This window comes from Tursiops truncatus, chromosome X, assembly GCF_011762595.2.
Source record: "Tursiops truncatus isolate mTurTru1 chromosome X, mTurTru1.mat.Y, whole genome shotgun sequence".
NCBI lineage: Eukaryota > Metazoa > Chordata > Mammalia > Artiodactyla > Delphinidae > Tursiops > Tursiops truncatus.
In genome coordinates, this window is record NC_047055.1 from 19,476,661 (window position 1) to 19,489,020 (window position 12,360).

The 12,360-nt window shown below is 37.6% G+C and overlaps 1 protein-coding gene across 1 annotated transcript in view; it reads left to right on the forward strand.

Moving 5' to 3' along the window:
- LOC101316611 (fibrous sheath-interacting protein 2-like) overlaps positions 1-12,360 on the forward strand; it is a 58,753-nt gene that overhangs the window by 28,840 nt on the left and 17,553 nt on the right. Inside the window, 12 exon segments of the mRNA XM_073799572.1 lie at positions 2-3,441; positions 3,443-4,053; positions 4,056-4,709; positions 4,712-4,833; positions 4,836-4,967; positions 5,316-5,621; positions 5,623-5,699; positions 5,919-6,787; positions 6,833-7,395; positions 7,398-8,022; positions 8,025-9,254; positions 10,394-12,358. Of these exon segments, the coding sequence (XP_073655673.1) occupies positions 2-3,441; positions 3,443-4,053; positions 4,056-4,709; positions 4,712-4,833; positions 4,836-4,967; positions 5,316-5,621; positions 5,623-5,699; positions 5,919-6,787; positions 6,833-7,395; positions 7,398-8,022; positions 8,025-9,254; positions 10,394-12,358 (10,594 nt within the window).

A 12,360-nucleotide genomic window follows, 5' to 3' on the forward strand; every position in this document is an offset into this window, starting at 1 on the left:
ATAGATGGTTCAGGCAGAGCCCTGTGCAGAGGCAGCTGACAAGTCAATAGGGCAACCAGTGGCACCGTCAAAATCATCTTCTGCCCATAAAGAAAGAACAGATGTAGAAAGAATATATCATAGGAAAGAACACTCAGAAAAGAAACCTAAAACCCCCGAACCTAAATATAATGAGAAATCTGAACCCCCCAAGCTTAAAACCTGTAAATCCAATAGTCACCTTGTTGCACTGATTGAAACAGGCACAAGGAAATGTAAAGATGCTACCACTGAAACAGATGGCTTAGAACGCCCACTGTCTCCTGATGAAAAAGCAAAAGCTGTAAATGAGATGCAGGAGTTAAATGATGTTTTACTTAACTTTAAATATCACCTAAAAAAGGAAACTGAGTTGATTTTAGAAAACATTTTTCATGAAATGGTGTCTGAATTAACCCAGACCATCCCCACCCTTTCCTTTGTTATGGCCGAAGCTTTGGTTGACCAAACTGACACTGACAAAGGAGACTTGCTCTCCAGTGTTGATATTTCCTCAGCAGCTGCTGAAATTATGGAAAATGTGCTTGAGAAGCTACAGTCTGCAGTTGAGAAAAAATGTACCGAGGAATTTTCACAAGAAAATGTATCCGTTCACTTTAAATCAAACTTAGTCAGTGGAGAACATTTCATTTCTCCAAAAGAAAAAACTTCAAAAGCTTCACTGCCCTATGCTTTGGAAAACATGAATGATATTGCAGAGAATATGGTTCATGCGATTTTAGAAAAGCTGACGGCTCTTGCATTTTCTAAGCAAAGTGAACTTTTTCATCTTGAAATCACAACTGAACTGGCTTATCAGCAACACAGGGAAGATCGAACATATACATTCCTTCAAAGAGCCAGCAAAAGGAAATCCAGTGTTGAACCTGATGCTGCCAATTTGATTGGCAAGGAAGAAATACAAAATTCAGTGTCAAATATTTTTTCCCAGTCCTCTCTGGTTGGTTATATAGAGGAAGCAATCAGCACTATACTAGGCTATATACAAATTGGACTTAATAATGAAAGGCTCATTGCAACTGAAGAAACAGTGATCATCCTTCAGCTACTTGATGATATCTTGGCTCAGCTACATCAGACACCAGTGAAAACAGATGTCCAAAAGAGTAGACACTCCAGAATGAGCAGTCCTTCTGGCACTGAAGAAGACAACAGACTCACCAGCACTAGAGTAACTAATGCTCCTAGGTATGTGTGCCTATTTCCACCTATTAATGTTCCTGGTATGGTCCTTTACTCTGAAGACAAAAATGAAGAAATAGACAAAATTGTAGAAAATGTATTGATTTCATCTATCAAAGATGAAAAAGCAAAATTACAAGAACAGGTTCCTGATCACTGGTTAACAAAGGAAAATGCTGGTTTTAAACACAAAAGCAATATGAACTTACCTACAAAGCCTGCTTATCAAGACAAAGTAGTATTTCACGATCAGGGATTAAATACTGACCTTCCAACTTTTAATAATAAGGACCTTTTTAAGGACAAGCCTGGTGTGAATAAAGACATTTTACTTTTCAGCCAAGATGAAACGTATCAAATACAAAAAGCTTTAGAAAATATAGTTAGAAGTATTTTAGCACAGATGCTCAAAGATATATCTTCTGGGCTCTCTGAACACTTAGACTATAAAAATGGTAGAGAGGCTTCACTTCTTACCTCAGGAAAACCACAAGATCTGTCACATCAAGAATGGATGGACCAGATGTTCTCTGTGTCAGAAATCCATACGGTAGCTCAAGATATTATAGATGCTGTATTAAAAATACTTGACATGGCTTCTAGTCACATTATCGGACATTCTTCATCAGTACATCAAACTTCTCTAGATAATACTGACATACCAAATAAAGAGCCATTAGCAACATGGTTTGACAGTAAACAGAAGAAATTTTTATCTGCACTTGGTGTAGACTCTACAAAACATACCTGGTTAGAATCTGGAGCAAGTGGCTCGACATCTGAACCTGTAGATCACATTAATGATAAGATCATTAACACGATTTTTAAGAAGTTGAACTCATTTGTTTGTCCAAAATTACAAAACCGCTTCAAACCAGAAAGCCATGCTGCCCATTCAAAGCCTGCGCCTGACAAGAAATCTTTGTCTCGATCTCACCTTAGTGTTTACACAATTAAAGTGATAAAAATTGTTTTGGATGCTATCCAGGAAGAACTACAATACAATAAGAAAAATCTAAATCTTAGCAGGGGTAGCCCTCCCAAGAATTTTAGAGGTAGAGGATTTTTCACTGACACTGAAAATGAATTAGACTCTGTTGTCACAAAGCTAAGTAATGACATTATGACAAGTTCATTAGCAACTTGCATTTGTGAGGTGTTAAGTGGAAACACAGATAAAAGCAATATTTTACTCCCTTCAGATAAACTAAGGTCTAAAATCTCATATGGAACTGGTGGCATTGATCAACAAAAACTTTTGCCTTCTCATTGCCAGCACATGCAGGAGGAAGTTCACCAATGTACTAGATTGCAAGTGTTAGATAGAATTGGAGATACCTTATATGACATGTTATGCAAGCTCATAGGAGACCATCCACAGTCTCCCCTACCTGATGAGCAAAATACAGAGAGGATCAACGAGAAGTTGAGAACAACCAGTACATTGCAGTCCAATCTTAAGCTAATTTCTCATACAATTCTACAAGGTATTGTTTCAAAATTATGTGGTGTTGAGATAGATTGCATTTTCAAAAATTCAGAATTTAAAGCTATCTCAGAGTATATTGACACTGACAGCCTGTCATTTGCTTTGCTTCTTGAGGAAATGAGCAGAGCCTCTGACATAATCTTCAGCATGGTGCCCAATGTGACCTGGCCAGGTAGCCAAGAGGTGACTAACAAAAAGGGAAAAACTACTGCCCCCAAAACAGGAACCACAAAAGAAAAGCATCTAAATAAACTGAAAATCATGGCTTCAGATATCCTTAAAATGGTTTTTGCTAAATTGGAAGGGTTTGCCAATGGAAATTTAGAAACTCTGGACGCTATAATCAGTGGAAATAAAAAGAACAGCAGGACATACTGGGAAAGTGAAAATACCAACATTTGTGCTAACACACGTGAAAAACGATTGCAGTCGACTTTATACAAGCATGCAAAGAAAGTGTCAAGTACTATTTTGAAAGCTATTCAAACTGAATTAAATGTGAGCTTGCCAGATTTGGAAACATGTATAAGCAAGCCACTACAAGAGAAACAAACACTTAAGAACTTAGTCAATTTCATTTTGGATGCAATTTCTCCAGATATCTTTAATGAAACTGAACCAGAAGAGAGAGGCATTGAAAATTATAGATACAGGCCAACCTATGGAAATTTTCTTCCTGGAGGAGCTGACCCAGAGTCATATCTAGAAGACCCTGCAGAAACAGAAAGAAAGTGCTGAAGAGGAAAGACCAACAGAAGAAGAAACTAAATCAGATTCTCTTAAGCAACAGGAACTCGAAAGAACATTAAAAAAATTTGAAGTAGAATTCAAAGAGCTACAAAAGTCCCCAGTCGTGCCCATTATAAGAAATACTTTGAATGAAATTTTTCAGAATGATTTAATTGATCAACCGAATGTGCTTCCTCTTCCCCAGTCCCATTTATGTGACATTCCTCATGCTGGTGATGAGCCACTTGCTCAAACATCTGTTCAACCCCTGGATAAAACAATGGGCCCTTTAGTGTCTGAAGCGGATGTAACCATTGTTGCAGATAATATTGTTAGAACCATATTTCAAAAACTTTATTCTGCTGCTATGACAGATAGAAATGAAAATTAAAATAGGTATAATACTATCACCTTTCCAGCAAATATCTCTTTTACTGAACATACCAGTGGAGGAAAGTCCCCTGTTTATTCTACCATACTGGACAGAAATCCATGTACACTTCAGTCCACACTCAATATTGGTAAACTGACCAAAATAAATGTAGTTGAAGATATTATACAGTCAGTATTAACAAATTTAGAAACATTTGCTAGTACCAAAGTAAAAGCCCTCTTTGTCCTCTTATCAATTTCACAGTTCCAATGGCTTTACCTTTACAGCAGGATGAGACTGCTTCAAGCCAACCATGCTTATCAACCAAAGATTCATATTCTGATGACCAATTTTCTTGTTGCTCAGTGGATCATAATAAATCAGGAAAGACCACCTCAATATGTCAACTGAGTGCCTCTAAATTAAATATATATGCAACAGAAGTGGCTACACAAATTTTACAAGGAATCAAACGTAAGTTAGATAAAGAAATAAAAACTCCATTCTTAACTCATAATGTTGTGGCTTCTGAAAGTATTCCAAGTCAGGTTGTTAACACAATGTTAGATATTGTGTCTACTAAAGGCAAATATGAAAAGAATATATTTGACAGAGAGACTGATCCAGGTCGGCCAGAAGATATTGTTGAAAAGCTGTTCAATAAAAGTGATTATCGGGAAAAACTTCAATGTCAAATACTAGATACCATTGAAGGTATCTTAATTGACATCTGTGAGGAAACAATAGATGAGAATAATCTCCCATTTGCTGTATCCACTCTTAAGTGTAATGTAAGTGGGAGACATTTAGAAACAAACTCTGAAAGGGATCCCGAGTATGCAAATAAGGCTATTCTTAGGCTTTTAGTTCCTAAGGAGTATGTTGCTATGATTTCCAATGTATGGTGGATATTGTTCTTCAAAATCTCACTTCTGCTATCATGCTTGCAGTAAATGCAAAGGATTCTATTTCTCCAAGACTGCCTCTGATATTTTCTGACGCATTTCCCATAGCAGAGGTCAACAATCTCCTGTTATAGACTCAATGAATGAAAGGAAAAGGGAGAGATTTCCATTTGCAAGAAATGAAAGAGATGTACAGCTGAAATCAGCTTATTCTGATGATAATCAGACAGCTGTACTTAAGAAACAAGATGCCGGACTTCTCTGGTGGCGCAGTGGTTAAGAATCCGCCTGCCAATGCAGGGGACATGGGTTCGAGCCCTGGTCGGGGAAGATCCCACATGCCGCAGAGGAACTAAGCCAATGTGCCACAACTACTGAGCTTGCGCTCTAGAGCCTGCGTGCCACAACTACCGAAGCCCGGGCACCTAAAGCCCGTGCTCCGCAACAAGAGAAGCCACTGCAATGAGAAGCCCGCGCACCGCACGGAAGAGCAGCCCCTGCTCGCCACAACTAGAGAAAGACCGCGTGCAGCAGTGAAGACCCAACACAGCCAAAAAATAATAATAAAATAAAAATTTTTTTAAAAAAAGAAAGAAAGAAACAAGATGCCAAGAAATCTGCTCCTGAGCCATGTGAGGAAAATGCTCATTTCATTACTAAAACTATTTTGAATAGATTAAAATCTTTTGCCACAGAAAGAATAGATTTGCTACTTATTCCTCATACGGAGACTAGAGAAAAACCATATGTTGGATCAGAATTTACAAACTGTAAACAAGATGACAGCGTATTTCTTGAATCAAACCAAATGCCATTAGATATGAATATCCTGAAAACATCAACAGCCAAAACCGTTCTCAGTCAACAAGTCACAAATTACATATTTGCTAATTTCAGAGAAAAACATGGGACCTGCAATTCATGTATCACAAGCTAGTCTTAAGGAATATGCTGACATAATCGCCAGTACCATTTTTTTTTTTTTTTTTTTGCATTACGCGGGCCTCTCACTGTTGTGGCCTCTCCCATTGCAGAGCACAGGCTCCAGAGGCGCAGGCTCAGCGGCCATGGCTCACGGGCCCAGCCGCTCCGCGGCATGCGGGATCCTCCCGGACCGGGGCACGAACCCGCGTCCCCTGCATCGGCAGGCGGACTCCCAACCACTGCGCCACCAGGGAAGCCCGCCAGTACCATTTTGACACATAAAAAATGACATATACCTAGAAATCCAAAAGATGTATACATATCAAAACAATACTTCATTCCAAGAAAACATCATTGCAAGTGAAACTGTCAACAACATCTTAAAGAGTTTACATGATAAAATATCTTTAAAGGCAAGTAGCTTTTACTCAAAGCAGGACCCTGGTCTTTTTACACAACTAACTGTACAAAATGAAATATTGCCTGGTCAAAGAAAAATGGAAGACAACACTGAACTGCCTCTCTTTTCAAAATGCTCAGATCAAAACCAAATTATATCAGAAGGAGAAAACCAAAGAAGGACTTTGGAAGAAATATTTAGAAATGGAGAATATGGACAGGAAAAAATAACTTCTTTGTTAAGTGTAGTTAAGGATATTTTAAAGAAGGTATATCAAAGGGTAATGGAAGATACAGACCATTGGCCTCCATTTAATGAACTCCCCCACTTTACATCTGATTCTAAAATTAAAACATCAGCACACAAAAAAGCTTTCCAGTCACATATAAACAGTGTCGCAAATGACATAGTTGAAAGTGTTTTCAGAAAAATGTTCTCAATAATTATGACATCTTTATATGAAAACAGTGAGACCAGGGGAGAATTGGAAGCATCTGGCAATGAAGAACTGATGATGAATCCATCGTGCTTTAGAGAATTGAAACAAGCAGAAAAAAGAAGTGTTCCCCCTGAACCTGTGATACCGCAAGTTTATCCTTACACAGGTATTGGAAGTGTCACTTCATTGGAAAACATTGTATTGCAATTTTCTCCATTGCGACTGGGTGAACAATTGGTCCAAAAGGTTCTCAAAAAGAACACAGATTTTGCTTTGCTGAATCTAGAAGAGAGTTCATCCCTTAAAGGTCAATCTGATGAAATTCGATATCTGAGGCCATGCAGTTCTAAAGCTAGCCCCAAGGGCAGCCCTAAGGCAAGTTTTAAAACAAATTTTAAAACAAAATCAAAAGTTACCTCTTTGGCTAAATTGGGAACAAAGTCACAGCTAGGACCTGGTGGAGCTAAAGCCGAAAGCAAAACCAAGTTAGGTCTTAGAGAGAAGACTCTAAGAGGCAACCAGTCCAAGACTTCCATGGGGCTACCAGGCCTGCTATCCACAGGGGATGCCAAAAATCTCTCAGTGAGAGCAAAACTCCCCACTGTGGAGGTAAAAGTGTATTCCAGGGATATAGTAAGTAATATTCTGGAAACAACTGTGAATGAATTTCAAGAGGTGAGGCAAAATAGAGCAATGGTAAATGTAAATACTTTACCTTCTGATCAAATTGAGATAGCAAGTGAAATAGTTGATGCAGTTTTGCAAGGATTATACGCTACAAAGAATAATTTGGCCCATCCAATAAAAGGCTCATACTCAGATGATCTCAAACTTTCACAGGGATATTTTAGTACAATCTCTTTTGCAAATCCAGAAGCCCATTTCTCTTCGGAGAATGTTTCTTCACAACTAGAAAAAAAATCTTTCCTAAAGAAAATATTTTTAAACAAATGTTTGATAAATGGCAAACAGAACCAAGTGACGTGGATAACGAAAAATATAAGCTATCGACGATAGCTGAGGCTGCTTTGAATGAAATTTCAATGAAAGCAAAAGAATTAGAACAATCTGTTTCACTTTTAAGTTTGTCAGTTCTTGAGCCTTGTGAAAGCAGGCACCATAATTTTAAAAGAGCTGCTTCTAGAGTTGAGGATTCCCAAACACAAATTAATACATTTGGCCAGGAAATTGTTGAAAAACTATTCGAAAAATTAGAGTTGTGCTTCTTGACTCAGATGTTCACAACAGATAGTAAAGAAACCCTAGAAAGCAAGAAAGAAACTGCTGCTACAAGTAAACGTAGTTCCTTGAGAAAAAACAATCTCAATTATGTACCATGTTATAACACAAAGTTATATTTGCTCAAGAGATAAATTGCTCAAGAGATCTTGGAAGGGGTTCTGAACACCTTAGAGTCATTTGTAGACCTACAGTTTAAACATGTCTCTACATATGCTTTTTCCGAAATTGTGAGAACACCTATTGAAAACTTTTTTGCTGTGCAAAGGAAACCATTAATGAAAATAATATTGCCCAAGTTACAACACTGAATAAATTTCCTGACGAATCTAAATCAAGTAGTACGATTTCCCAGGAAAACATACAGAATACCCTTCAACAGCTTTACTCATTCCACTCAGAATTGCTTACTTATACTGTTAATACTGTCAATGACATGCTTAGTATAATTAAGAACAAACTAGACAAAGAAAAATGCCATGAGGAACCATCTTCAATTAGCATGTTTGAAGAAAACATTGTAGCAAGTCAGATCATCAGCACACTGATGGACCAGTGCACTTATTTCTATGAGCTGATGAGCCAAAGCCACCCAAAGGAAAATCTGCTCCAAGGAGCTAAAAATGCCTGCACTGCTAATTGGTCCAGATTTGCAACTGGAATGGGAATGTCCACTTCAAAGTCAAAGGGAATTAGCTTCCGGGATGATCCTCCACAAATCCCTGCCTTGCCTTATTCAGAGAAAGATATGAAAATAAAGGACAAGACTTCCTCAAATATACCTTCAGATGTCAGATACTCTGCAGGAAATTCAACTAAAACCACAGAGCCAATGGAAGGGCTCGAATCTGACCTTAAACCATCATCTTCTAGAAGTGAAGCTCAAGTCTTCAGCCATTTTGATCAAGCTGTGAAAGGATACTGCTCTCTCCTCGAAGGCACTGTCTTACAAAAGCCATCTCAGAAATCTAGTGACTCTGCACAAGCAGCACTAGAGCACCCCATGCCCTTCAGAGAAATGGGAGAAGGTAAAAATCAAAGAATGCTTCACTATGATCCCCCCAAACCAGTTGTTAATCCAAACCAAATACAGACAACCATTTCTCCACTCAAAATATGTTTAGCTGAAGAAAATATTGTCAATACCATGCTGTTGAGTTATGGCCTTTCAAGTCAAACCCCACACACTAACGAAAGTATGAAAACTATGAAGCCATTTTTTGTATCAAAGGAAAGGCCTTTCTCTGTAATGTGTGAAGAACAAAAGGATGCGAAAAGCTTGCTTAAAATATGGGGGAAAAGAAACAGCTATGAAATTGAAGAAGAAAACAAAAGCTTTGTGGCAAGTGGAGAAGATTACACTTTACTGGAAAAGTGGAAAAATAAGTACCCAAAGTTAGAGAAAATAGCAACTCTCGAAGAGGCTGAGGTCATTGCTTTTGCAGATCAGGAACTGGGACCACATGAAATCCATCTAGTAGCAAGATATGTTACTATATCTGTGGTCACACATTTCAAGAACTTCGAAACCAGAGGTGAGTGAGGACTGACTTATAAAGAGTTGGCATCATTTTAGGGAAAAAAAAGTCATTGATAATTTTAAGAGTTTTATTTTTAAACCTCACACGCAAGAAGCTACATTCACTGCTTCTCTGAAAATAGCCTTAGATTTGGGGTGGCTGTTTATTTACTTGTGTGTTTTCAACTGGTCAGTATGATAAAAGAAAAAATGTTACCCATTTACATAATTTTTATATGGAGGAGTGTTTTTCAGTTTTCCCTATCTACAGATGAGATTAAATGGGCATAATTTAAGGTGGGATATTTTGGTTGGGCATGAGGTATGGCTATGAAATGATGTTTTGCTTGGGACATACAACTGCTCTAAAGGCAATTCCCAAACAGAAGTTCCAAGAGGGTTTTTTTAAAGTTCTTTAAAAAAAGACTTCTTACATTATAGTCAGACCTCATGCATAGTTAATTGACTGTAATGATCCAACTTCTTTTTGAGGTATACAGTTAAAGTCTTTACAATTATTGATGATAGTTTATAAGAACAGTGGCATTAAACTTCTTGTTCTGTTCATGTTCCAGTGTTCTGACCTAAATCCTTTTTAGGTATAATACTCTAAACCCATGCTTACGAGTATGATATCTGCACTCCCTTTCTATGAATGCTTACATGCATATATTGGGTTGAACCATATGAAATAGCCATTTTTATATGTCAAACATCAGCAGTTTCATTCTGTTCTATTTATTATATACTATTTAGTCCCAAATGGGATAATTAGCTGAAGAGCCAAAAATGTTTTCAAGAATTATATGAGACCTCTAGATATCACTGGAATCACTCTAGGGCCTTGTAACACTAAAAGCTAGAAATCATTTCTCTGCCCCAGGATTTCAGCTTCTTAAAGCAACATAGCTATCCAAGGAAGAAACCAGCAATTAGAGATTTGAATTCTAAATGGGCTGCCCAGCAGAAGTAAAGATTCCACAGGTGGGAAACAGAGATTTGAAGAAAACCCAGTTCCTTTCTTGACTAGTTTTTCCTATTTCTTGAGTGAGGTATACCCAAAGTGAAATTCATATGTAAAATATTGCCAGTATTTTGAATGGTCAACATTTTTCCTTAATGCATGTTAATAATACCAATGTTTTCTGTTTCAAGGTCCTCTTGATGAAAAAGTGTCTATTATTTCCATGCTGTTAAGCAAAAAATACAAATCAAAACAGCCTCTAAGAAGCATAAACAGTGATTCTTCACTTAATTAACTTTGTGAACATCTCACTGAATTGGTTATTTCCTATATAATTTCAAGCATTTCTGATTGCACCAAAGATGGTGGAACAATACAGAAATCACTGGAAAACCAAGATGCAACTTTTAGCAAGGTTATTTTAGTTCATTCCCAAGTGTTTGAGAGTCGGTCAAGTTCTATCAGAGGACTTGCTTTAAGCATTTCTGAGATCATTATTCGAAGCCTTTTAAATAGTGACATTTTAAAGGCAGACGTTACACAAGTGGTTTCTGTAAAAGCAAAATATATTTATTGCCCAAAACCAGCTGTGGCTGACTTCAGCGATCTCTTTCAGGATCTCTTAATAGGAGTAACCCATGTTCTGTCCAAAGAAATAGGAATAAATCATCACCTTGACAGCAAAGGAAGAAACAAATCACCGTCCGCACCTAAAAGCCATAGTTTTCCCATTTGCAACAAAACCAAAACTATGAAAAGACAGATAGGTGCCAGAGGTTGGAAATCAGCTCCTACTCACCAAATTAATCAACTAGCACAGAAAAATAAACTAAATTCTCTAGCATGTAAGTTAGACATTCTGGTTGGCAGCCTAAGAACTCATGAATTCAAAGAAGTAGTCAACAAAATTTTCAATATTGTTTTCAATTTGTTTTTGCCAGATGAATGCCCAAATTGTGATACAGATTCTGGTAAAATAGCAAGAGAAATGTTCCTATCTTCAAATAACCAGCAATGTCATAGAATTCCTAGAAATAACCTAGGGCTCTCCCCCAAATCAGCTTTTCTTCTGAATGTTGTGTGTGAGAAACTTATTAGAATACTCTTGGAAGAATGCACAACCAACAACTTCCTTACAGATGGTCCTCCTTCTGATGAAATATCAACAGAATGTCAACTGTTCAACATACTTCAAAATGTAGAGGATTATTGCAGGGGAACAATGGACTATGGCTTACCAGTTGAAGGATATGACATATCAGACCTTTTGGAAAATCTGGCAGAAATAGATCAAGAATCTATGCTTAGTATTATTTCCCATAGCTTGGTAAAATCCTTAATGGAAAAATTGTCATGCAGTATACAGCAACCTCCCAGAAGTCTACCACTTAGAAACAAGCATTTAGCATATAGGACAAGAGAGAGACCTCCTAGTTTCCCAAAAGCAAAAAGGCCAGAATTAAAAGAATCAGGACAGGGTAAAGACTCTGTGAGATTCATGAGTTATGACAGCAAGCCTCTGACAGGACCATTGAATAATCATAGGGTGATTCATTCCAAAATGCAAACCCCATTCCGTAAGCAATTTTCAGGAAAATTCCCTTCTCTACCTCCTCTTCGAAGACCAGGTAAAAAGGAATTGAATGCAATAGCCTTTCTTAACATGTGATATCCAGGAGGCATGAACACAGGAGTGTACTCTGCCACGTTTCTGGAGGAAATAATTGCAGACATTTTTCTTAATCTCACCACCTCGGTGCAGGGCAAAAATGTAAATATCACTGAAGCCCAGCTCAACGAGATGAACATATTAGATGTCAACTCTGTGGTGAATGAGTTTAATAATGCTCAAGTCACTGTTTTACAGGATGTTGAAGAAAGGATATGTTTGCCACCAATCTATAAAGAAACTGTTAGTAAGATTGTTGACTCTGTTTATAATGATGTATTGTGGGACTATGCATTTCAAGTTACCTGTGGCAATCATCTGGCACATGCTGCCACGTCAGTAGCAGAACAGATAACTAATGGCATATTGAAAGAGAGTATAGACTACCAACTCCCACTGTGCTTTGTTGGAAAGCTCATGCCTAATTCATATTACCCTCTCAAAGCTGAAAATATACTACAGAAACTTCAAAACAACCTGAGTGAACTT